Source organism: Bufo gargarizans, chromosome 3 (assembly GCF_014858855.1).
Source record: "Bufo gargarizans isolate SCDJY-AF-19 chromosome 3, ASM1485885v1, whole genome shotgun sequence".
NCBI lineage: Eukaryota > Metazoa > Chordata > Amphibia > Anura > Bufonidae > Bufo > Bufo gargarizans.
Window position 1 is genome coordinate 465,699,418 of NC_058082.1, and position 27,887 is coordinate 465,727,304.

Genomic DNA, 27,887 nt, shown 5'->3' on the forward strand with positions numbered 1-27,887 from the left:
AGCAAAGGAGACAGAAGGAGATGCCGGCTACGCGAACAAGTGGACTAAGGTGAGTTAAATAATTTATTTTATTTTTTTAACCCCTCCAGCGCTATTTTACTATGCATTCTGTATTCAGAATGCTATTATTTTCCCTTATAACCATGTTATAAGAGAAAATAATGCAATCTACAGAACACCGATCCCAAGTCCGAACTTCTGGGAAGAAGTTCGGGTTTGGGTACCAAACATGCGCAATTTTTTTCACGCGAGTGCAAAACGCATTACAATGTTTTGCACTCGTGCATTTTCCCACAAAGCACCCGCATCTTATCCGGGCAAAAAACATGACACCCGTGTAAAAGAGGCCTCAGGCTAGTTTCACACTAGCATTCAGAGATCTGACACTGCTGGACACAGAGTGAATGCCTGCTGGCCCCATCAACTATGATATGGACCAGCAGAGATCCGGCCTCAATCCGGGAAATAATCTGAGAATCGGCCATTCAGTCTGAGAAATATACTGAGTGAATGCCTGCTGGCCCCATCAACTATGATATGGACCAGCAGAGATCCGGCCTCAATCCGGGAAATAATCTGAGAATCGGCCATTCAGTCTGAGAAATATACTGAGTGATAGCAGTATATCTCAGATTCAATGCTGCTCCTGTGACACAAACTTACAGCATTATAATGATCTATAATGCTGCGGGTTCCTGTCGGACCACGGCTGTATTGAATTGTACTGACTGCATGATGCGAGTACAATTCAGTCTGCCAAGCCAAACCATTACATTAATGTAGAAAAGAGATGATAGGAATAGCTCACTCCTGTGCAGATAGGGACCAGGTGCTCTAGGCCAAGAATACTGTATCACCCATACAGAAAAAAGTATAAAAATAAATGGATAGGTAGGACTGGCACTCTGTATGCGTGGGATAATATGGATAAAATAGTAATATGGATAAAATAGTAATACGGTACAGTGATCACACAATTTAATTCAACAAAAAAATAATAATAAAAGCATGTTAAAAATACATCCTAATATGTATATATAAAACACATTCAAAAAATGAATATAGAATGAAAGATTACAGCAGCAGTGTTAATTTATAAAATGATCCAGACTTATAGAATTCAATAATCAAATGGACCCAAGGAAAAAGTTCTCCTTATATGTAATTTCTTTGGTTGGGAAAAACAAGATCAACAGAAGATGTGTCCTTTCACTCAATAATGTCTATATAAAAAAAGGTGCTTATCGTTTGATTTGATTAGTTTAGATGTTGTCCACAAATAATGAGCACTATGAGTAGAGTTTGGTTCCAAGAAATGTCCTTGATCACGACTTGGAATGTATATATAAAGTGCTGTGTGCTCAGAGGTAGAGGGAAAAAGGTATATCTTACCTCGGCCTAGATGGTAGTTTGAAGTCCGGGTAGGTACCGCTTACCTGACAATTAGAGTGAGCGCGGTTCCGTGCTGTTGAGACCAGACGCTAGGATCGCGTGGTCTATGGTAGACTTTCAGTTTCCGGTAAGCTGTCTGTATCCCAGGGCACCCGCGTCTCACGTGGTCTGTGGCGTACCTCTGACTTGAAGGCTTTTTCCACACAGACATTGGATGAGATAAATTACACTGGAAGTATTGCAGTTTAGGAAGCTCTTAACAGTCATGGAGAAATTATTTTGAGTTGAATTTATTTCAACAGTTCTTTTTGGAAACTTCGTTATCTTACATCCTTGACATTTCCCGCATCTATAAAAACCTTTAAGACTCATCCAATTTCCGGTTAAAGAAGTTTTTTTGGAGTTGTGTTTTATTGAAGGTGCAATTTTAAGACCTAAGTTTTGTGCTCGTGTATATGTGATTTGTGGTTTTGGTGGTAAAAGTGGACCGAAAATATTGTCCTGTGTTAATAAGTGCCAATAATTTCTAATAATTCGTTCGATTTTCTTATATTGGGTGGAAAAGGGTAATATAATCCTAAAATCTGTTGTTTTGTCAATTTTTGTGTTAATTGTGCAATTGCTCGGGTTTTTTGAGTCTTTCATAAAAAAGGTTTCCCTCGGTATTTTGCTTACTTTCTGCAATGCTGTTTCCAGAATATGTGTGGGATATCTTTTCTCTATAAATTTGTCTTTTAGTAATTCGGCCTCTCTTTCTTATTGCAATTTCTCGGTGCAATTTCTTTTTAGACGGCGAAATTGTCCGAACGGTACGTTCATCAGCCAATGTGGCAAATGGCAACTTGAATATAGTATATAACTATTTTTTGCTGTCATTTTGTGGAAAGTGTGGCATATATATCTATCTCCCCTTTTCGTTATGTTTAGATCTAGAAATTCAGTTTCTAACTGATTAATTTTTGCGGTAAAATTTAAGTTGTAGATGTTATTGCTTATTTCTGAAAAGAAGGAGTATAAACTGGTTTCATCTCCCCTCCAGATCAGGATAACATCGTCGATGTATCTTCGCCAGAGCACCAGGTTGCCCCCTACATGTGGATCAATAAACATTTCTCTCCAATGGGCTAGAAATAAATTTGCGTAGCTGGGGGCAAACCTGGTGCCCATGGCGGTCCCCTTGATCTGGAGGTAGTAGTTGTTTTCAAAAAAGAAATAGTTGTGTTCCAATATATGTTTTACTCCTTCTGTAATAAATTTTAGTTGTTCCAGTTTGAAACTTTCCTTTTCTAGTTGAGTTTTGAGGGCATAAAGGCCTTGATCATGTATTTTTAACATGCTTTTATTATAATTTTTTTGTTGAATTAAATTGTGTGATCACTGTACCGTATTACTATTTTATCCATATTACTATTTTATCCATATTATCCCATGCATACAGAGTGCCAGTCCTACCTATCCATTACATTAATGTAATTAATGTATAACTGCTAGTCATTGGTGAGCTGGAGCCCTACATTACAATGTTTTGCACTCGCGCAGAAAAATCGTGGGTGTTCCCGTAAAGCACCCACACATTTTCCCGCAACGCCCGTGTGAAAGAGGCCTTAGGTGCTGATAACTTTAAAACGCTTTGACTTCTCCAGGCCATTCTGAATTTTTAGGGACCAGTTCATGTCTGAAGTTACTTTGCGAGGCTTACATAATAGAAACCACCCAAAAATGACCCCCTTCTATAAACTACACCCCTAAAGGTATTCAAAACTGATTTTACAAACTCTTTAGGTGTTCCACAAGAATTAATTAAAAATAGAGATACAATTTCAAAATTTCACTTTTTTGGCAGATTTTCCATTTTAATATTTTTTTTCCGGTTACAAAGCAAGGGTTAACAGTCAAACCAAACTCAATATTTATGGCCCTGATTCTGTAGTTTACAGAAACACCCCATATGTGGTCATAAACCGCTGTACGGGCACACGGCAGGGCGCAGAAGGAAAGGAATGCCATATGGTTTTTGGAAGGCAGGTTTTGCTGGACTGGTTATTTTGACACCCATGTCCCATTTGAAGCCCCCTGATGCAACCCTAGAGTAGAAACTCCATAAAAGTGACCCCATCTAAGAAACTACACCCCTCAAGGTATTCAAAACTGATTTTACAAACGTCGTTAACCCTTTAGGTGTTCCACAAGAATTAATGGAAAATAGAGATACAATTTCAAAATTTCACTTTTTTGGCAGATTTTCCATTTTAATAATTTTTTTCCGGTTACAAAGCAAGGGTTAACAGCCAAACCAAACTCTATATTTATGGCCCTGATTCTGTAGTTTACAGAAACACCCCATATGTGGTCGTAAACAGCTGTACGGGCACACGGCAGGGCGCAGAAGGAAAGGAATGCCATACGGTTTTTGGAAGGCAGATTTAGCTGGACTGTTTTTTTTGACACCATGTCCCATTTGAAGCCCCCTCATGCACCCCTAGAGTAGAAACTCCAAAAAAGTGGCCCCATTTTAGAAACTATGGGATAGGGTGGCAGTATTGTTGGTACTAGTTTAGGGTACATATGATTTTTGGTTGCTCTATATTACACTTTTTGTGAGGCAAGATAACAAGAAATAGCTGTTTTGGCACCGTTTTTATTTTTTGTTATTTACAACATTCATCTGACAGGTTAGATCATGTGATATTTTTATAGACCAGGTTGTCACGGATGCGGCGATACCTAATATGTATACTTTTTTTTATTTATGTAAGTTTTACAGAATGATTTCATTTTTAAAGCAAAAAAAAAAACATATTGCTTGCTATTACACTTTTTGTGATGTAAGGTGACAAAAAGTTGTTTATTTAGCACAGTTTTTATAAAAAAATAATTACGGTGTTCATCTGAGGGATTAGGTCATGTGATATTTTTATAGAGCCAGTCAATACGAACACGGCAATACCAAATATGTATACTTTTTTTTTATTTATGTAAGTTTTACACAATAACAGCTTTTTTCAAACAAAAAAAAATTATGTTTTAGTGTCTCAATATTCTGAGCCATAGTTTTTTTATTTTTTGGGCGATTGTCTTAGGTCGGGGCTCATCTTTTGCGGGATGAGGTGACGGTTAGATTGGTACTATTTTGGTGGGCAAATGCCTTTTTGATCGCTTGCTGTTGTACTTTTTGTGATGTAAGGTGACAAAAAAATTGTTTATTTAGCACAGTTTTTATTTTTTATTTATTACGGTGTTCATCTGAGGGGTTAGGTCATGTGATATGTTTATAGAGCCGGTTGATATGGACGCGGCGATACCTTATATGTATACTTTTTTTTCACCTATTTTTTACCCATTTTTTTTTTACTTTATTTGGGGAAAATTACGTTTTTGTTTATTTTTACTTGAAACTTTAAATTTTTTGGGGGGAAAACTTTATTTTTTCAACTTTTTATTTCACTTTATTTTTTGTCTCACTTTGGAACTTGAACTTTGGGGGGTATATTCCTTTACAATGCATTCCAATACTTCTGTATTGGAATGCATTGGCTGTATGAGTAATACTGTGTGCATTACTCATACAGCTTCCGGGGCCTGTGAGATTCAGGCGGCTGGATCTAACAGGCTCTTCACCGGAAGGCAGCGCAATGCCTTCCATGCCATCGGGTCCCCCCCACAGCCGCATGGGGACCCGATGGCACAGCCACACAGCCGCCACAACCACAGGTAAAGCCGCAAACAAACCTCAGGTCTAAATTGACCTGCGGTTTCCGGCGATCGCCGATACGGGCATCCTGTTCCGATTAACCCCCCCCGCGCCGCAATCGCGGTTTAAATCCATGACATACCAGTACGTTATGGGTCCTTAAAGACTCGGGAAACATGCCGTACCGGTACGTCATGCGTCCCTAAGGGGTTAAAGTGGTTGTCCGGGCTTTTATTATTGATGACCTATCCTTGTCCAGAGGAAGGGGAATTGCTGCCAGAAACGCAAATGAGAGCTGAGGAGTAATGCCACAGACACTAAGATACCGTGCGCTTGTTGGAGAAAACCTTGTTCCGTCCACAGTCTCCAGCTTATACAAAGCAGACCCGGTTTGGTAAGACTAATCGTGCACGTACTTCATTACAGTTTTGGTGCCTAGGATCCCAGGCCTGAAGTCAGTTAGTTAGGTTTCCTGTTTGTGTTAGACCACAAGTATAGTGCTCATAACAAGGACTTCACGTTTAAAGTGCCAGTTCACACCAGAGAGCTGATAAGCTCCACAATGAATTCAAGCCAGGCTGGCATTTATTCAGGAGAAACACCATAGGCACGTACTATTTGATCAGTTATTGGGGGGAATATTATAACATGTAATAAAATTGTAAGCTGTTAAGCTGTACCGCAGGCTAGCCCGCACCACGCACCCAAATAATTGTTCCTGATTCTAGGGTAATAATAGGTAAGGTGTGGCTGGTTTATTTGAACCTGCCAGTAGATAAATTTATAGCTCATATCTCCAGCATACACAAGAGGGTGAGGACTGTACAGCACAAGGGTCTCAGCCTCCTGGCTGGGTGTATGCCCACAAACCGTCTACACCAGCCCATACCCTGCCCACTTTCTGTAAATGTGGCAAGCGCAATGGTATTTGTCTATATTTGACAGGTTGGGGCTGGATCTCCGCCAATCCCCAATATAGTTAATGGGGCAAAGCGGACATTCAGGTAGTGTCCAGCAATGCTGGTTCCAGAGAGCTCTGGAAGATCTCTTTAATGCTAGTGTGAAACTAGCCTTAGAGAGGTAGAGTCTCTGAAAAGCAAAGATGGGTAGAGGTTCACCAATCTGTGAAAAAGCACGTCTAAAGATTGTGGAGCAATTTCAGTTTTTTTTATCAATGTAAAATTGTGAAGGCTTTGAATATCCCAGCATCTACTGTATATGATATCATAAAAAGATTCAGAAAATCTGGAAAATCCATATGCGCAAGGGACAAGGCTAAAGATCACTATTGGATGCTCATGATCTACAGCTCCTCAGGCGGCACTGCATTACAAACAGGAATGATTCTGTGCTGGAAAACACTGGATGGGCTCAGGAACAATTCCAGAAATCATTGTCTGTGAGCACAATTCACTGTGCAAGCCACAAATGAAAAGAAGAAACCATATGTCTATACAAACCAGAAAAACAGTTTTGTGGTCAGATGAATCAAATTTTTAAATTCTTTTTGGCAACCACAGACGCTGTGGACTGTGGACGCAAGAGGAGAGGGACCCTCCAGCTTGTTATCAGAGCACAGTTCAAAAGCCTGCATCTCTGATGGTACGAGGTTGCAATAACACTATTCCCTATGGCATCTTACACATCTGGAAAGGCACTCTCAATGCTGAGCAGCATATAGAGGTCTTAGAACATATGCTCCAATCCAGACGTCTGTTTTAGAGAAGAACTTACACGCAGCAGCAGGACAATGCTAAACCACATACTGCATTGATCACAACAGCATGGCCTTGGAGAAGAATAGTCCAGGTGCTGAACTGGCCTGCCTGTGTCCCTGTATCTTATCCCAGTGTGGCACTCCAGAAAGGAGTAGATGAAGTGGACAGAAGGCCATGCATCCATTTGGATATCTTCATTGCAGTTTTTGGGTGTTTCTAGAACTCACTTAAATTACAATGGGAAGAGATGAACTTTCAGGAGTGCAATAGTTACGATTCGTGGATATGCCATTAAAGGGGTTGTCTCACAGATAGGATATGCCACAAATGTCCAACTGCAGTAGTAGGACGAACGGGATCGACAGAGAAATCAGGCAGGACTCATAAGAGTTAAAGGGGTTGTCCGAGATGAACCTAGACATAACCCCTTCTTCATCCAGGCAGCCCCTCTGAGTTGAGCATCAGAGCACATCATGCTCCAATGCTCTCCCTTGCCCTGTACTGAATCATGCAGGGCAAGGGCTTTTTCAGCTGATCTGGTGATGTAACAGGTTTCACCATTGGAATGCTAGGCAGAGGATGGGAAAGTGGGACTCAGGGGAAGTTATCTCTGAATTCCTTTTCACTCCCTTGCAGTGCAGTAAGCCTGTGATCTGTATGCTAACAATCCTGGAGTCCTCTGTACTATTTCCTTAGAAGTCCAAGGAATGCATTACAATACAGAATAAGGACTGTTTGCGGGCTTACTTTGGAGGTGTGATTGAGAGTTCAGAGATACTGTACATTTTAAAGAATTTTTCTGTCTTTAACTATCCAAACATTATAGTGGTCAAATGCACCAGAAATGTATTGGACTCTTATACAGTGATCGGCATTTCTTGACTGGTGACCTGGGACAGGAAGTGGAGAGCAACGGGAACCAGAGCAGCATCTGAAACAGTGGCAAGGGTACTACTGGAGGTAGGTTAAATATTTTTGATATTTTTAACCCTGAATGCCTCTTTTAAACAAAATGATGTGCCTGAACACTCCTTTAGATTATTTTTTTAACATCAACAAATTCCCTGTAAGGATATGACAGTGAAACGACACTTATCCCGGTGTTAAAGGGGTTGTCTCATGACAGACAGCGTTACCGCTGGGACCCGCACCTATATAGAGAACGTAGCCCCGAAATTTAAGGAGGGCGAACTGTGCATGCACAGCCGCCCTCTATTCATTTTCTATGGGGCCGGAAAAAATAGCCGAGCGCTGGGTCGGCTATTTCCGTCGAGCCCATAGAAGTGAATGGGAGCGGTGGCCGGTCATGCCCGGTGCGCTCCCATTCACTTTTATGGGGAGCAGGCTTAGTGATGGCCGGACCGGAGTCCTCCAGCCTCCCCCGTGCGGGGCTCCGTTCTCTACCGCTAGGACCCGCACCTATAAGACAATGGTAGCATATCCTAGCGATATGTCCCCATTGTCTACGATGAGACAACCCCTTTAATGGACAGTGATATGATTTTATATTGAGTATCAAGTTCCAGGGATGCTATTACACCAAGTTTAAGTAAGTTTTTTTAATAGTATTGTTCCACTTGTGTGAAAGCAATGTGTGGTTGCTAACAGCTAGGGAGCCACACTACAATGGTGCACAGCAAGACGGCAATGGAGGCTGGAATCAAGGTCTATCCTCTTCAATGATGAGTCCTCCTTCTGCCTCCGGCACAATGATAGCTGGAGATTGGTTTGGAAGCCACATGGGCAATGCAATGAGGAGACCTTCTTAAGGGAATGTCACTCCTCTAGTCTTCATTTCAGAAACAGTACCTGCTCAGCATTACATTGATTTGGTTGTGGAGCCAAAACATGCTAAACATGCTACCATGGACTGCAGTCTGTTCAGACTTGCTTCCCATTGAGCAAATCTAGGACGTCGTCGGAAATTGCAAAGGTTGCTGCCAGCAGTGGATTGTGTCCAAGTGATTTTCATATTTCAATGACTTGGTGTTGCAATTTAAATGTTAAGGAGTACAGATCAGCGAATTTCCTATTTTGAAATTTGTTTGCGATTCGTTTGGTGGTAAAAGCAGAATTGTGTTATGGATTCCGTTACCACGGACCAAAACGCAATTCTATGATGGAATGCATAACGGAATGCCTTTAGAGGCATTCCGTTATTTATTCCATCATAATAGAAGTCTATGGCCTGCATAGCTGATCCGTCCCGTTTCCATTATGCAGGGGAGTCCTCTCCTGCATAACGGAAACCGGACAGATCCGTTATGCAGGCCATAGATTTCTATTATGACTGAATGAATAACGGAATGCCTCTAAAGGCATTCCGTTATGCATTCCATCATAGAATTGCGTTATGGTCCATGGTAACGGAATCCATAACGCAATTCTGCTTCTACCACCAAACAAAGCACAAACGAATTTCATAACATGAAATTCGCTCATCCCTATTAAGGAGTGTGTGCATATACAGTACCTTGAAAAAGTATTCATGCTCCTTGAACTTTTCCAAATTTTTTCACCCACAAACTTAAATGTAGTTTTGTGGGATTTCGTGTGATTGACCAACATGGTGGGGATGGTGTGTTCAGGGTGATGTGTAGTGTTAGTTTTCTGCCACACATAGCATTTTGCATTTAGGCCAAAAAGTTCAACTTTGGCCTCATCTGACCAGAGCATCTTCTTTCACATGTTTGCTGTGTCCCCGACATGGCTTGTAACAAACTACAAATGGGACTTCTTATGGCTTGCTTATGTCATTCTTCTTGCACCTCTTCCATAAAGGCCAGATTTGTGGAGTACATGACTAATAGTTTTCTTTTGGACAGATTTTCCCATCTGAGCTGTGGATCTCTGCCGCTCCTCTAGAGCAGGGATCAGCAACCTCCGGCACTCCAACTGTTCTGAAACTATAACTTCCAGAATCCCAGAATCCTCCTTTTACTTCTATAGGAGTTAAAAGAACAGCCAAGTAAGTGTGAATTCTGGGAGTTGTAGTTTCACAGCAGCTGGAGTGCCGAAGGTTTGTGATCAGTGATGGCCAGTTTGCATTGTTCGCCCGCGAACACATGCGGGCTGCCATCTTTTCTCACAAGTCCAGCGAGGCACAGGTAAACCCTTACCTGTGCCTGTGCTGCGAGCCGGTCTGAAACAAATGCAGTCAGCGGGAGCAGGCAGTTCCGAGAACAGCCCCTGATGAAGGCCCCCGGCGGCTATTCTCGGAACTGCCTGCTCCCGCTGACCGCACTTGTTTTCAGACCGGCTCGCGCACAGGCACAGGTAAGGGCTTACCTATGCCTCGCCGGACTTGTGAGAAAAGATGGCAGCCCGCATGTGTTCACGGGCGAACAATGTGAACTGGCCACCACTGTTTGTGATCCCTGCTCTAGAGAAACCATGCTTGGCTGCTTCTCTAATTAGTCCTCTCCTTGCCTGGGCTGTCAGTTTAGGTGGATGGCCATGTCTTGGCAGGTTTGCAGTTGTTCCATACTCCTTTCATTTTTATAACCTAACCATTTACACTTCTCCACAACTTTTTCTCTGACCTTTCTGCTATGCTTCTTGGTCTTCATGATCCTGTTTGATCTTTAATGTTCTCTAACAAACCTCTGATGCCTTCACAGAACAGCTGAGAATAAATTACACACAGGTGGACTCTATTTACTAATTAGATGACTTCTGAAGACAATAGATCACACTGGATTTTTTTAGAGGTATCAGAGTACAGGTGGCTGAATCCAAATGGACGCCACACTTTTAAGATTTTTGTTCATTAAAATTTTTGAAAACCATGTATCATTTTCTTTTTACTTCACATGTACTTGCTACTTTGTGTTGGTTTATGACATAAAATTCCAATAAAATACATTTAATTTTGTGGGTGTAATGATATATAATAATTATTATATAAATATATATGTATGTATCTTTCTTTTGAAAAAAAAAAATATATATTCATTTGTTCATATAAGTTGTAGCAACCTCTTGTCCTGAAGTTTTATTGCTAACTGTACCTGTGTGAATGTTACAAAGGTATGGACCTCTATGTTGCCGCATATGGAATACTTAGCTGTCACTGTGACATCAGAGAGGCAGCATCACGTGACTGTCAGTTTACTTACCTAAATCTCTTGAACAAGTGAGGTAATGAAGCTGCAGACACCACAGTCAATAGGATCAGCAGTTTTGTTTCATTGACTCCAAGGCAAACAAATGTGTCATTGAGACCTTTGTTATTTGCTGAGCTCTTCTGTGCACACAAAACAATAAGCAGAGTCAGCTCATAACCCCCTTTCTGCTCCCAGACCCCCCCAAAAAATAAATAAAAGAAATCTAATTTGCTTTTGTACTTGATATGAGCTCTAGGCTGATTCTCTGTCTATCCTCTATTCAAGTTAGACCACACCTAAAAAAAAAGTTTAAAAAAGAAAGTTTAGTGCAAGCAAATCTATGGAGTATATATTAGTGGGAGGGGGTCTGGCTCAATATCAACGATCCCCTTCAGAGGCACAGTCACAGTGTTCCTGTGAGTAATTCTTGTGTGGTGCTGTTCAGATTTGTTTAAATTAGAATTTATTTATTTTTATTTTTATATATTTTTGTATATTTTGTTAACATGTGTACTTCATATATATGTATATATACACACACACACACACACACACATACACACACAGACATATAGATGCACTTACAGTAGCATTACACCCAGATAATAAACTTGCAAGTGTATATTAAGATAGATATTCTGTGCTGCCATGTAGACCCAGCTTTAAAGGAGTACTGAAAGTTTAAGAAGATTATTGGGGTTACCTACATGGTTAAAGAGGGTCTGTTAATAATGACTTATCACCTCTTCACAGGATAAGTGATAAGTGTCTGATTCCTTTGGGAATGCCCACTGGGACCCATACTGATCACTAGAATGGGGGTTTCTTGTCTCCTGCTCCATTCAAAGCCTTCGGTACTGACGGAGATAGTGAGTCCTGTAAAGACTGAATGCAGCAGTAGTGGACATGCATGACCACCACTCCATTCATACAGGGGTATGGTGGAACTCCCATTCTAATGTTTAGTGAGGTCACTCCAATCAGACACTTATCACTTGTGGATTGGTGATCATGGTTGATTATGGGAAAACCCCTTCACGGCAAGCGGCACAATATATCTAGCATGATACATATAACAGTGTGTACGGCTGACAATTTATTTTTCTGTAATACTCCATCAAACTAACTTCATTGCTGTCACATTACACTACATGAAAGGGTCACTGTTTCATAAAACATTTGACATGTTGGTGTAGGTTTGGGTGCAGAGACCCCCACAAGCAAAGTGCCCCTCTGGCTCACATTGCCTTTTTTTTTTGCTTTCCTTATGGATCCATGTCATTTTAAAGCAGTTTTTTTAAGCCAACAACACAAGTGAATTTCGTAGGAAGAAGTTGAATAAGTCCTTCCTTTAGATTTCACATTCCTCTTGAATCCACTTTTGACTTTGGCTCAAAAAAACGCATAAAAATCTGCTGCATTCTTTAAAAAAAAAATCACTGGGTGGTAAATCACCTTTATGATGACCAGGGGCATAACGAAGAGCTCATAGGACCCAATGCAACAGTTCAGCTGGGTCTGTGAGCTCTTAGTTACACCCCTTTTGGGGAGAATACAGCAGATTTCTTACGCAGTTTTCATATTCTGACCCCCCTAACTTTTTTATATTTACGCCTAGAGCTAATTTTTTGTGGGGTGATCTGTAGTTTCTAGTGATACCATTTTGAGTATGTATGACTTTATGATCACTTTTTATTTAATTTTATGGGGAGATGAAGCAATGAAAAAACTGCGAATCAGACATTTAGATTTTTTTTCCATTACAGCATTCACCATACAGGAGAAATACATTTATATTTTAATAGTTTGGGTGTTTTTATTTTTATTATGGGGATATGGGGTTATTTAAATTTATATGTTTTTTTTTATAATTTTAAAAACTCCTTTATCCCTATTCCCTAAGTACCTAAGGAACTTGAACATGTGATTGTTAGATCACAAGTCCCATAGAATGCAATGAATTACCATTGCAGCCTATGGTAGTTTTATTATATTCCTACAGAGTCCTGTCACAGGCAGGACTCCTTAAGAACTATAGCTGTGGTAGCCACGGAGCCTTTAGAAGGCTTGAGGCTACCTTAATGAACAAACAGCTACCCTGATCTCAGTGGGGGAGATTCTGCTTGGGCCCCGGGAGTGCAGCATTTCAACTGCACAATTCACTGCAGCAACTGAGGGATTAAAGAGGACCTTTCATGTGATTTTGATAAGGGAGATATATACCTGTACTTGCTGATGCTGCCACTCTGCTTGATTTTTTAAAATATGCCTCCTATGCCCCTTGTGCCCCGCCGGATTTCTCCCTCTCAGTATGCTAATACTGAGCATCGGAGCAATGAGGAGGAGACTGAGTCTTTCTCCGTGGGCGTCTCCTTCTCCCTGGCTGTAGCGCTGTCCAATCGCAGCGCAGAGCGTCACAGCCAGGGAAGCTGTGACGCTCTGCGCTGGCTGATATAACATCCAGCCAGCAACCTATTGAAGATGGGAGTAAAGTATGGCATCTAAGAAAATGTTTGCACTTTTGTTAAATATTACTAATTGTGACAACCTAATTATTGCAGGTTTCTTAAAGATTCACCAAAATGTCTCACACTGGAGCTCAAGGAAGCATTGGTAGCCACACTGCCTTGGGTCTGCAGAATTACAAGGTATAGACAACAATAATGATGTATAGTATTACATTTCTGAAAATAAAATCTTCTATTGCCGTAATAAAGAGCATTAGTTAAAAGGGTTTTCCTGGCTCCTGATATTGGTGACCTATGCTCAGGCTAGGTCATTAATATCTGATCAGTGAGGGTCCTTCACCCTGCACTCTCACTGATCAGCTGTTTCCTGCATCCCGGACTAGCTTTTGAATGAAGCAGAAAGAACAGCTTTATTTCAAGTGTAGCAGCCCTGCTGGCTTACTGCAGCTCCTCTCACATTAAAGTGAATAGGAGCTGAGCTGAAGTACCATGTACGGCCACTATACTTTGAATGGAGCTGTGCTTCCTGTTTCATTCAAAGTGCTAGTTCCAGTGCTGAAGGCTGAGGGAACAGCTGATCGGTAAGGGGGGTAGATAACAAGCCCCCACTGATCAGATATTGATGATGTATCTTTAGGATAGGTCATCAATATCAGTAACCTGAAAAACCCCTTTAAATATCATGATTGATAGTATTTTGGTACACTGTTAAATAGGCATTATACTTTGAATAATTCAATATTGCAAGTGAATACAAGAAAGTTGCATCTTATGTGTTATTTTTCTCCAGTTTTACGCCACTTTTTCCCTCTGTATCTTGAAATTTGCATTCACCTTAAATTAACTGCTAAAATCTGTCTTAAGAGACTATCCATGTCAGCAACTCACTGAGGGATCAGGTTACATGCTTCCTATTGAAGTCTATGGAAAGGGGAGGCAGAGTGAGCTACTGGAGAGGGATAGACACTCGGAGATTGTGCTGAAGTCTCTAGCAAGTTTTCTATCTCACCTCAGTACTGAGTTCAGTCACACTGCTCAGTGCCGTGGTATAATTTCCTCCATGCTGCTACTGCTTTTGAGGGTGTGCTACAGATACTGGATAGGTCATCAGTATCTGATTATGGGGCCATTCACACATCCGTATGTGCATTTTGCGGACCACACATCGCCGACACTCTTATAAAAAATACCTTTTCTTGTCCACAATTGAATAGGAAATGTTCTATTTTTTTTTTGGAACGGAAGTGCGGATCCGCAAATGTGGATTGAAAATGAATGGGTCCGCACCTGTTCCACAAAATTGCGGAACGGATGCGGACCCATTTTGCGGATGTGTGAATGGACCCTAAAGGGGGTCCAACACCTATGAAACCCACAAATCAGCTGTTTGAGAAGGCACTGACGCTCACAGTAGTGCCATAGCCTTTTCTCAGCTCACCAAGCACAGCGGCAGTGCTTGGTATCGCTGCTCAGCCCCATTTACTTCAAAGGGGCTGGGCTGCATCTAGGCCATGTGACCAATGAACGCAATGTCACATGGCCTAGGCAAAGCTGTAAGAAGGCTGCAGCGCTACTGCTGATCGGCAGAGGTCCCTGGTGTCAGACCCCCGTTGATGAGATACAGTTGATGAGATGCAGAGGACAGGTCATCAAATAAAATATCTTCCAGAAATCAGTATATAGAGGTGGATAAAGGAAGTTTAATATCCACACCTGTTCTGCTTCCATTTTCTTACTGCTATTTATGCTATTTACAGCTGATATGCTACGAATATGAAAATTTCCAAGGCCACAAGGTAGAATTTAGCAGCGAGTGCAGAAACTTGTGTGACCGAGGTTTCGACAATGTGAAGTCCATTCGAATTGAATGTGGACCGTAAGTTTCAAACATCTTAACCCTTTATAATATAGCTTATAAGTAAAATATTTCCCCGTGAAAGATCAAATTTTCTCAGATCTCTGTATTGTGCCATTCTGTTGTTCCTCCTGGAAATGTATGTGACTGGGTGTTACCGTTCCCTTTCTCACTAAGGTAGGTCTTTACACAATCATTCACAATCAACACTTGATTGAAAAGTATCAGGGTATGTGGGGTCATGGTCTTTTGACAAGAGGAATGATGATGCAGAGTTCTCGATTTAAGGTACATTCCCACAACCGTAGGTGGTCCGAGCCCGTATTGCAGACCGCAAACAGCAAACACCTATTGACTTGAATTGGTCCGCAATCCTCCAGGTACCCCATGGTGCGGAACGAATGTATGGATCTGAAGCCCCCGGAAGTGCTTCTAAATTGTGCTTCCGCACTGCAAAAGATAGGACGTGTCCAATCTTTAGTCGTATATTGCGGATCGCTGTACCATTCAGGTGAATGGGTCTGCACTGCAATATGGGATTCACACGGCCAATGCCCCTGCATTGCAAACTGCAGCACCGGCACAGACGGCTTACATTGTGTGAATCTTCCCTCATTCTTACATTTCCAGGAGGAATAGTAGAAGACAAAACAACAAATAGTTCAAATAAACTTACTCCACATTTGTTATATTGTGAGAAACAGAAGTATTTACTACAGGTCCAATTCATTATTATATATCAGAATTGTTCAGTTTGTTGGCAGGAACAGTCAGAAAATAGAGGTTTTCTGAGATTCTGATATTGATGACCTATCCACAGAATAGGTCATTAATATCAAATTGGCAGTGATCTGACAACTGGGACCCCAACCAGTGACCACCGCAGCCTCCTTGCAGCTTACCAAGCACATCACTGTCCATTGGATAGTGGCTGTGCTTGGTATTGCAGTTCAGTCCTGGACACTTGAATGGGACTGAGCTATGCCTAGACCCTGTGATTGATGAATGTGAAGTTACTGGCCTAGGAAGAGGCTGTGGCACTCACCAGAGCACCACAGCCTCTTCAAGTAGCTGATCATCGGGGGTGCCAGGAGCTGGATAGAAGGACAGACCGTCAATATCAGAATCTTGAAAAAACCCTTTAAAATGTGACAAATGTATTCCGAAGTGCTGTCACATATTTTTTTTTAAAAGTCTTATGTCATATATCACATCAGAAATGTGTTCCAGCTGAAGCTAGATGAACAGTCATGTCTAACCTATTAAGATGGACGCTATAATTTTGGAGGTGATACTTCAATGTCTACTCTATGGTTCAAATTCACAGCTGGGTCGCTTATGAACAGAAAGATTTCACTGGAGAGATGTTCATTCTGGAGAAAGGGGAATACCCTCGCTGGGACTCCTGGTCTAACTGCTTTCGTGCAGATAGGATCATGTCCTTTAGACCAGTCCGTATGGTAAGATCTATACTACAAATGAAATCATTGAAACAAAGAGCCATCCTATTGTCATTTTCTCACAACCATTGTTGGTTAGTATATGGTTTGTAAATTTAGGGTTCAAGGGTGTATACTGTATGTACCACAGTGTTCCCACCTTCTTGTCCATGGTCAAAATACTATAGACATGCCGTTCTTCCCTGTTCCATAGGCATCAAACAAAATTAGCATGTAGATCAAAAATTCACATGGCCAAATTCACCTACCAGAGGAGAGAAGGGATGTTAATAGGCAGTGGTCAAAATGGTAAAAAAAAAAAAAATCCTAATATAAATTGTTCTGCCTTATAATGACTTCTTATTGAAACTTTAAATTATAGGACACTCAGGACTATAAGATCTCTCTCTATGAATGTGTAAACTTTGAGGGCAGGAAGATGGAGGTCTGTGATGAAGATATCCCCAGCTTGTGGTCCTATGGATTCCAGGATAGAGTTGCTAGCATCCAGGTCCTTGGAGGAACGTAAGTGTTTGAAAGTGGACTAATTGTAATGATGCTCGGAACGTTTTGTATCACATTTGCAAATAAAAATTCTACATTGTTCATTAAGACACTGACCCTGCATCACAGGAGATCGGCTGAGTGTTTGAGTGTTAAAGGGGTTTCCAGCTTTTTTTCCTTTTTTAATTTGAACCCCAGCCTGCAGTATTTGTGGAAAAATCTATACTCACCTGCTCTCTGCTACTCCCTTCTGGCTCCCTTCACTGGCCTTCAACACCCCCATCCTGTAAACCTTCTAACAGACAAGGCCAAGTGCTGCAGCCAGTGACTGGCCTCAGAGGTGATGTGTCCCCAAGTGGCCTGCTATTTGGGGACATATCAGTGCTGAGGCAAATCATTGGCTGCAGCCATGCACATGACCCTGTCCATCCTGAAGTGTATTTTAGTCCCTGCTCAGACTTGTGGTTCAACTGGCAGAGCAGTGGTAGGCATCACTTTATTCCCTGTCAATAATAAGGAACAACTACGAATCAATAGTATATTATATTGTACAATTTAGTCTATGGACTGAACTTATCTTCTTTATATTGTGAAAAAAAAACCTGTAAATTTACTGTATATTAATTATAGAATGTATCTAATGTGTTTGTCTAGATGGGTCGGATACCAGTACCCTGGTTACAGAGGTTATCAGTACTTAATGGAATATGGACCATACAAACACTGGAACAATTGGGGAGCCAACCAGCCCCAGATTCAGTCTATCCGCCGAGTAAAGGACATGCAGTGGTACAAGAGAGGACATTTTGAAGTTGGAAACTAAGGAAGCATTAAGGATAAGACACGAAACCTGACTGACGGAAGAAAGGGGCTTGTTTCTTTTTAATCTTTGAACCATTCTCTGTATATTGGAAAGAGAGAGAGACGACTGTTGCTTAATTTATTTGTCTACAAGGTCATTTTTTTTATTGACGGCATTTTTTGGTTTTCTGACATGTTCTCCTAGCTGCTAGTCCAGCAATTACTGTATATAATGGGGTAATCCTCTCACCAAGATCGCCCTCTAGGGCAAAAGTGGGAATGTTGAACGTACCACCTCTTTCTTCTCTGTGCTGGATTTTCAAGAGCTACCTTTACCCTCTTAGCTAAATACATACTTTGTCATATTTTAAGACCAAATACTCTTGTTATATATATCTTGATCTGCCCCAGCACAGCCAGGTTATATAGTGTTACCATATATAATGACTGCTAAAGTAAATGATTATAAGTATGTGCCAACAAAAAAGAGCTTGAGCACAAATCTATAGCCTATTGTCCTGCAAAAGTAGATTTTTGTTCTTTAAACCCTAGACTTCTTGAGTTGTATTCTACTACACAATGCTCTGCGTCCACCGTCGATGATCCGTTCAGCAAGCTCTCTCTCTGTCCAGTAACATAAAATATCCAGAACATCTGGACACTGTCACCCTTCTCAGGGGGGAAACAAGTCTTGTATTTACTACACAAAAAACCTCAGCAAACAAATGCACAGCAGGAAAGTTTTCATTGTTCCTGTCCAAAGCACTGTCCATCCATATGCAGCTCTACCAAACCACCGATACATGTGGCGAACTCTTCGCAGTTTAACACTAATAAAAAGGGTATATAAGAAATGGCTGCTGTTGGTGTTTGTTAATTTGGAGTAGTGAGTTATTCAAGATCTGGAGGCTTCCCATAAAACTGGCCTCTAATTCCTTGAATGGATCAAAAGAATAGATTCCATGCACACTACAGGAAATAGAGTATGGTAGAACTAAATAAGTATCTGGGAATACAGAAATATCATCAACACACCTAGGGGACCACATTTATTAACTAAAATATCATAAAAGATTATTTGTGACATTTTACTGGTAAAATTTGCCACTTTTCCCATTGCTCAACATATGTGGAATGTGATATGAGAAGTGGATTGATTTCCAAAGAAGGAATAATCTACGCCATATTTAATATTGCACATCGTTATTTTAACTACAACAGAATTAGCACAGGCCGAATAATGTTTCAGGAAGCATTAGGAGGGGCCCACTATATTTTGTGAAAGGAATGAAACACAGAAGATGTATATAGCACGCACTTACGGGTGTCGGGGAAGGGGGGTGTCACGACCTATCGCTGACCCTGTGGTGCCTGGGGTCTGAAGGTCGCAGCGGTTGGCTACTCTCTCAATTTAAAGGGATTGCTCTATGACCTAGTTGTGGGAATGGATTCCGGTCCAGGTTTTCCTGTTTTGGTTTGCTATCCTTTTTGTCCTATCTAGGTATCGGAAGTTTTCCTTTCAGCTGTTCTGGGTCTGCCACTCCCAGCCATTATTTAGTCTCTCTTCCTACTTCCCTTGTTCCCCGATATAGACCTTCCTTCCAGGTTATCTATTCTATCCTCAGGTAGTGTTGCTGTGGAGTTGCTGGAGCAGTTGGAACCAGTGCGGTTGGATCTCCGATCCTCTTCAGTTTGTTGTATACTGTTTGTTGTTTCCCTTCAGGGTTATATGTGGTGTTTGTGTTGTTTGTCCACTCCCTGTTGTTATCCTAGGTGTCAGTGGTGAGGACTAGTGCTCCCAACCCCCTACTCAATACCTAGGGCTACTTCTAGGGTAAGTCAGGGAAGAGGCACGTGATCGGCATACGGGTGAGCAACCCGTCTAGGGTGGTCAGGGTAGCCAGGTGCCAGTGCTAGGTGAGTTAGGGGTCGCGACTCCTCCCTCTCCCTTGTGTTAGGGCACCTGGTTTCCCTTCCCTCCTCTGCGCCACACGTGATGGGGGGCAGAGCATGTATGCAGCAGCCCCTGTCCTCCTGCGTGACAGGAAACTGCAGCATATTAGTTTTTATGGCGCCCCTCTGATTGACTATAATGACAATGGCATTGGAGTCTATGAGGCAATCTGATGACGGCCTGTTAAAAAAAAAAAAAAAAAGCTTTTAAAAAGAAAAAAGTTTTTATTTTTTAATTCTAAAAATTCAAACCACTCCCTTTTCCCAAAATTTAAACAATTTTAAAAAATACACATCATGGGCATCGCCACTTGCGAAAGCGCCCATACTATTAAAATATAAAAATATTTTTTCCACACAGCATACGGCGAAACGGAAAAAAAAGCTAAATGGCTGATTTGCCATTTTTTGGTCGCTTCACCTCCCACAAAAAATTTAATTAAAGGTGATCAAGTTGTACACACCCCAAAATGCTAAAATGCAAGATGCTAAAGTACAGATCGCCCCACAAAAAATTAGCCCTCACACAGCTCCGTATACATAACTACAAAAAAGTTAAAGGGGTCAGAATACGTCGATGAAAATAATAAAAAAAAAAAATGTTTTTATTTTTTTCAGTATTAAAACGCAAGAAAAACTATACATATGTGTTAGAACCGTAATTGTACTGACTAATCACTGTGCATTGGTGTAGGTAGTGCCCTGTCCATAACTGAGATTAAAGGATAACTGTCACACTTAGACCCTAATTTCAATTTTCATATATGTAGTTACTAATAATATGATATTCCAGAATCAGTTACTATTAGACTGACTTACCCCATATTTAATAAGATTCAGCCCTTAGCAACCAGTCTGCATAAAACTGCAATTTACTATTCAGTTAAGATGGCCGCCACTGCCCTCACCCTGAGGCTAATCCCGCCTGCCCTCACTAGCCAGCAACAATAGCCCCCCAAAAGTGTCAGTAACCAGAGCCCTCCCCCTAAAGGGTTAATCTCCTGCAGCACAAAGGGGTTCTCTTACCACATGTTGCTGTCATATATACACTGAGCAGATGGCAGATCTCCCTTCCCTGGTCTGCGCTGCTTCAACTCTGCATTCTCCAGCTCTGCTGAGTGAGGGAGCGTCTGCCAAGCGCAGGGACAGGGAAAAGTGCACACAGCCCAGGCACTGTTATCAGCTGCTGGGGAGGACCTGGCTTTAATCATTTACTTACAGTCCCTGGCTGTCAGGAATGTGACCTTGCAGGCTGCGTGCTTCTGCGTCCTCCGTCCTTCAACACATAGACGGACCATGCCTAGCAACCTGATTTTAAGCAGAGGTAAAAGTAGGCAGTACAGGGAACAAAACTGTGGAATTAAGGGGTAATTGAATACACAGTGAAAAGTTGAAATAGGGCCACCAAGGAGATATTAATCACCACAATCCAAGAGCTTGTGGTCCTATGGATTCCAGGATAGAGTTGCTAGCATCCAGGTCCTTGGAGGAACGTAAGTGTTTGAAAGTGGACTAATTGTAATGATGCTCGGAACGTTTTGTATCACATTTGCAAATAAAAATTCTACATTGTTCATTAAGACACTGACCCTGCATCACAGGAGATCGGCTGAGTGTTTGAGTGTTAAAGGGGTTTCCAGCTTTTTTTCCTTTTTTAATTTGAACCCCAGCCTGCAGTATTTGTGGAAAAATCTATACTCACCTGCTCTCTGCTACTCCCTTCTGGCTCCCTTCACTGGCCTTCAACACCCCCATCCTGTAAACCTTCTAACAGACAAGGCCAAGTGCTGCAGCCAGTGACTGGCCTCAGAGGTGATGTGTCCCCAAGTGGCCTGCTATTTGGGGACATATCAGTGCTGAGGCAAATCATTGGCTGCAGCCATGCACATGACCCTGTCCATCCTGAAGTGTATTTTAGTCCCTGCTCAGACTTGTGGTTCAACTGGCAGAGCAGTGGTAGGCATCACTTTATTCCCTGTCAATAATAAGGAACAACTACGAATCAATAGTATATTATATTGTACAATTTAGTCTATGGACTGAACTTATCTTCTTTATATTGTGAAAAAAAAACCTGTAAATTTACTGTATATTAATTATAGAATGTATCTAATGTGTTTGTCTAGATGGGTCGGATACCAGTACCCTGGTTACAGAGGTTATCAGTACTTAATGGAATATGGACCATACAAACACTGGAACAATTGGGGAGCCAACCAGCCCCAGATTCAGTCTATCCGCCGAGTAAAGGACATGCAGTGGTACAAGAGAGGACATTTTGAAGTTGGAAACTAAGGAAGCATTAAGGATAAGACACGAAACCTGACTGACGGAAGAAAGGGGCTTGTTTCTTTTTAATCTTTGAACCATTCTCTGTATATTGGAAAGAGAGAGAGACGACTGTTGCTTAATTTATTTGTCTACAAGGTCATTTTTTTTATTGACGGCATTTTTTGGTTTTCTGACATGTTCTCCTAGCTGCTAGTCCAGCAATTACTGTATATAATGGGGTAATCCTCTCACCAAGATCGCCCTCTAGGGCAAAAGTGGGAATGTTGAACGTACCACCTCTTTCTTCTCTGTGCTGGATTTTCAAGAGCTACCTTTACCCTCTTAGCTAAATACATACTTTGTCATATTTTAAGACCAAATACTCTTGTTATATATATCTTGATCTGCCCCAGCACAGCCAGGTTATATAGTGTTACCATATATAATGACTGCTAAAAGTAAATGATTATAAGTATGTGCCAACAAAAAAGAGCTTGAGCACAAATCTATAGCCTATTGTCCTGCAAAAGTAGATTTTTGTTCTTTAAACCCTAGACTTCTTGAGTTGTATTCTACTACACAATGCTCTGCGTCCACCGTCGATGATCCGTTCAGCAAGCTCTCTCTCTGTCCAGTAACATAAAATATCCAGAACATCTGGACACTGTCACCCTTCTCAGGGGGGAAACAAGTCTTGTATTTACTACACAAAAAACCTCAGCAAACAAATGCACAGCAGGAAAGTTTTCATTGTTCCTGTCCAAAGCACTGTCCATCCATATGCAGCTCTACCAAACCACCGATACATGTGGCGAACTCTTCGCAGTTTAACACTAATAAAAAGGGTATATAAGAAATGGCTGCTGTTGGTGTTTGTTAATTTGGAGTAGTGAGTTATTCAAGATCTGGAGGCTTCCCATAAAACTGGCCTCTAATTCCTTGAATGGATCAAAAGAATAGATTCCATGCACACTACAGGAAATAGAGTATGGTAGAACTAAATAAGTATCTGGGAATACAGAAATATCATCAACACACCTAGGGGACCACATTTATTAACTAAAATATCATAAAAGATTATTTGTGACATTTTACTGGTAAAATTTGCCACTTTTCCCATTGCTCAACATATGTGGAATGTGATATGAGAAGTGGATTGATTTCCAAAGAAGGAATAATCTACGCCATATTTAATATTGCACATCGTTATTTTAACTACAACAGAATTAGCACAGGCCGAATAATGTTTCAGGAAGCATTAGGAGGGGCCCACTATATTTTGTGAAAGGAATGAAACACAGAAGATGTATATAGCACGCACTTACGGGTGTCGGGGAAGGGGGGTGTCACGACCTATCGCTGACCCTGTGGTGCCTGGGGTCTGAAGGTCGCAGCGGTTGGCTACTCTCTCAATTTAAAGGGATTGCTCTATGACCTAGTTGTGGGAATGGATTCCGGTCCAGGTTTTCCTGTTTTGGTTTGCTATCCTTTTTGTCCTATCTAGGTATCGGAAGTTTTCCTTTCAGCTGTTCTGGGTCTGCCACTCCCAGCCATTATTTAGTCTCTCTTCCTACTTCCCTTGTTCCCCGATATAGACCTTCCTTCCAGGTTATCTATTCTATCCTCAGGTAGTGTTGCTGTGGAGTTGCTGGAGCAGTTGGAACCAGTGCGGTTGGATCTCCGATCCTCTTCAGTTTGTTGTATACTGTTTGTTGTTTCCCTTCAGGGTTATATGTGGTGTTTGTGTTGTTTGTCCACTCCCTGTTGTTATCCTAGGTGTCAGTGGTGAGGACTAGTGCTCCCAACCCCCTACTCAATACCTAGGGCTACTTCTAGGGTAAGTCAGGGAAGAGGCACGTGATCGGCATACGGGTGAGCAACCCGTCTAGGGTGGTCAGGGTAGCCAGGTGCCAGTGCTAGGTGAGTTAGGGGTCGCGACTCCTCCCTCTCCCTTGTGTTAGGGCACCTGGTTTCCCTTCCCTCCTCTGCGCCACACGTGATGGGGGGCAGAGCATGTATGCAGCAGCCCCTGTCCTCCTGCGTGACAGGAAACTGCAGCATATTAGTTTTTATGGCGCCCCTCTGATTGACTATAATGACAATGGCATTGGAGTCTATGAGGCAATCTGATGACGGCCTGTTAAAAAAAAAAAAAAAAGCTTTTAAAAAGAAAAAAGTTTTTATTTTTTAATTCTAAAAATTCAAACCACTCCCTTTTCCCAAAATTTAAACAATTTTAAAAAATACACATCATGGGCATCGCCACTTGCGAAAGCGCCCATACTATTAAAATATAAAAATATTTTTTCCACACAGCATACGGCGAAACGGAAAAAAAAGCTAAATGGCTGATTTGCCATTTTTTGGTCGCTTCACCTCCCACAAAAAATTTAATTAAAGGTGATCAAGTTGTACACACCCCAAAATGCTAAAATGCAAGATGCTAAAGTACAGATCGCCCCACAAAAAATTAGCCCTCACACAGCTCCGTATACATAACTACAAAAAAGTTAAAGGGGTCAGAATACGTCGATGAAAATAATAAAAAAAAAAATGTTTTTATTTTTTTCAGTATTAAAACGCAAGAAAAACTATACATATGTGTTAGAACCGTAATTGTACTGACTAATCACTGTGCATTGGTGTAGGTAGTGCCCTGTCCATAACTGAGATTAAAGGATAACTGTCACACTTAGACCCTAATTTCAATTTTCATATATGTAGTTACTAATAATATGATATTCCAGAATCAGTTACTATTAGACTGACTTACCCCATATTTAATAAGATTCAGCCCTTAGCAACCAGTCTGCATAAAACTGCAATTTTACTATTCAGTTAAGATGGCCGCCACTGCCCTCACCCTGAGGCTAATCCCGCCTGCCCTCACTAGCCAGCAACAATAGCCCCCCAAAAGTGTCAGTAACCAGAGCCCTCCCCCTAAAGGGTTAATCTCCTGCAGCACAAAGGGGTTCTCTTACCACATGTTGCTGTCATATATACACTGAGCAGATGGCAGATCTCCCTTCCCTGGTCTGCGCTGCTTCAACTCTGCATTCTCCAGCTCTGCTGAGTGAGGGAGCGTCTGCCAAGCGCAGGGACAGGGAAAAGTGCACACAGCCCAGGCACTGTTATCAGCTGCTGGGGAGGACCTGGCTTTAATCATTTACTTACAGTCCCTGGCTGTCAGGAATGTGACCTTGCAGGCTGCGTGCTTCTGCGTCCTCCGTCCTTCAACACATAGACGGACCATGCCTAGCAACCTGATTTTAAGCAGAGGTAAAAGTAGGCAGTACAGGGAACAAAACTGTGGAATTAAGGGGTAATTGAATACACAGTGAAAAGTTGAAATAGGGCCACCAAGGAGATATTAATCACCACAATCCAATACTCCAAAAAAATGAAAATATGACAGTTATACTTTAAGTGGCCTAATTGAGAATAATCTCTCAGTGCTATCCTCAGACAGGATCATATTGTGACCATGTTACGGTGTAATATGTGGGTAGCCTGCCACTGTTTGACTCAGATCTTGCCCAACTAATACCAGAGGGTCCTTTGCCTTAGCTGTGGCATGCCTTCTGCCACTACTGTTCAGTTTCTTTATTGCTACAGTCAGTCAACCTTCCATTTCTACTACTATGCTGCTTCAAACCATTAGATGATCAAACTACACATCCAATGTCTTGCAGTCAGAGTACATGAATCTCAAAGGGCCCTCCCATCCAGCTCACCAGTACGCATTTAACACTCCCAGGAAACAGAACTTACAATTTTTTTTAATTAAGGCCTGTTTCACACTAGCGTTAGGCATCTCTGGCAGGCTGTTCCAGCACTGCCAGATGCTAGCTGACACCCACTGGCCCCTTTCACTATAAGGGTCCATTCAGACGTTCGTAGTGCGTTGCGGATCCGCAATACACCCGGAACAGATGCGGACCCATTATACGGACGTGTGAATGGAGCCTAATGGGGACTGGTGGAGATCCGGAGATGCACAGAATCGGCCAGACAAAAAACAGCGCGCAGCAGTTTTCATCCGACCAATTCTCGGCATATGTGCCGGATTGTGCTAGGATCTCTGTCGGTCCCCATTATAGTGAATGGGCCAGACGGAACTCCAGCAGCACCTGGCAGTGACGGATCCAGCAGGCTGTTCCCGGCCGGAAAAGCCTGCTGGATCTGCAAAATGCTAGTGTGAAACAGGCCTAACTTTAAAAAAATGTGCAAAAAATAAAATAAATACTTTATCCAACTTATATGTCAGAAAATGTAGAACAGGTTAGTCATAAATACGGCACTTACTCTGAACAGCATATTTTTCAGTGTATTTACCATAGACATCTTGTATAAATAGACTGATAAATCTCCTTGTTATGCAAGCGGGTGTGGACCCACTGCGCCACTGATTGGCTATACCCTGGAGGGGCGTGACTAAGTAACTACCCGGTCTTCACTAGAGACTCTGATGGTGAGGATAGGTGTAACATCCCAGAGTTATGTTACTAAACTCTTTTACCCCGCTACAACCTGTTACGTGTATTTAACTGTCATCTAATGTGATTTTATCCAATATTATCACAAATGTGCCTTTTCTAAGCCTTGTAAATGTAAATTGCTGTAATTTCTATGTTCACCAGCAGATGGCAGCAATGTGTTTAGCAGGGACTTAGACAGTTTAGTGCTTCTAGACTGGAATAGTACATTCCAGTTTAGCTCCCCATCTTTGAGCAGAGTAGGCTCGCCCATGTCCTGCCTCATGGGTGGGGAAGGAAGTTCAGTGTGTGTGCCAGCCACCCTGGCTAGGGGTAGGCTATGCGAGTAGGAGCTCCCAGTTCTAGGGATCCAAGCCAGAATCTTGTCTCGGCTGAGACAAACGATCATCATTCCCAGTCTGAGCCTTTCTGCCTCAGCTGGTAGATGCAAGCAGCCACCTCCAGTGTTCCAGGAAGAAGCATACCCTGTGAAGCCAACTGTGAGTAACGTCCAGAGACCAGGAGAAGCCAAATTCCTCCTCAGTTAGTCAGTTCCCATACAGCAGAAGATAGTATGCGCAGAAGATATTAATTCCTGACACATTACAGAGCCACAAGCAGACAACGTATCCTGCAAAGAGCTCCAGGCACATGATAGAGCAGAAGCCAGATTCCTGCCACACATTGCCAATACCTGCTAGGACTTCAGACTAATGCTGTATCTCACGTGGATTAAAGCTGCATCTAGTAAAGACAAGTTTGAACTTTATTCCAAGTCTTGATCTCAATTATTGCTGCAAATCCCTCAATTACTCCTACTAGCAACACACTCATTTTATTGCAAGTGAGCCAGGATCCAGGAGTCCAGCCGTACCAAGGTAGGAGACACCATTGACAGTATTGCTGCTACCATACAGAGACATTATATCACTCTGGCATTCCTAACCTGGTATGTGAGTTACAACACCTTAAAGAGCCCTGTGTTAGCACCCTGCGCACGCTGTAATTGGCGTCACGAACAAACCATAGACTATTATGTACATTTCCTGACCTACTGCATAATTTGGCATCCGTATAACTGCACCCACGGTCCGGCTCATTGCATAGGCTTGGGCCGTTAGGGTAGTTACCAGCAGTGATGGCCAGTTCGCAGTGTTCGCCAGTGAACACATGCGATCTGCCATCTTAACTAACAAGTCCGGCGAGACACAGGT

At 41.9% G+C, this 27,887-nt stretch overlaps 1 protein-coding gene across 1 annotated transcript; it reads left to right on the forward strand.

The window, feature by feature from the left end:
• Positions 1–13,489: 13,489 nt before the first annotated feature.
• LOC122932345 (beta-crystallin B1-like) lies at positions 13,490–17,996 on the forward strand. The gene is made up of 5 exons (XM_044286704.1): positions 13,490–13,555; positions 15,133–15,251; positions 16,558–16,690; positions 17,052–17,194; positions 17,828–17,996. Exons 1-5 carry the CDS (start codon positions 13,490–13,492, stop codon positions 17,994–17,996), a joined length of 630 nt encoding a protein of 209 aa, XP_044142639.1.
• Positions 17,997–27,887: the final 9,891 nt, after the last annotated feature.

Excerpts from the sequence above, each read along its gene's own strand:
- LOC122932345 (XM_044286704.1), top strand. The coding sequence starts at position 13,490 with ATGTCTCACACTGGAGCTCAAGGAAGCATTGGTAGCCACACTGCCTTG. Across the intron at positions 16,691-17,051 it reads CCTTTAGACCAGTCCGTATG|GACACTCAGGACTATAAGAT; the intron begins GTAAGATCTATA and ends TTTAAATTATAG. Across the intron at positions 17,195-17,827 it reads ATCCAGGTCCTTGGAGGAAC|ATGGGTCGGATACCAGTACC; the intron begins GTAAGTGTTTGA and ends GTGTTTGTCTAG.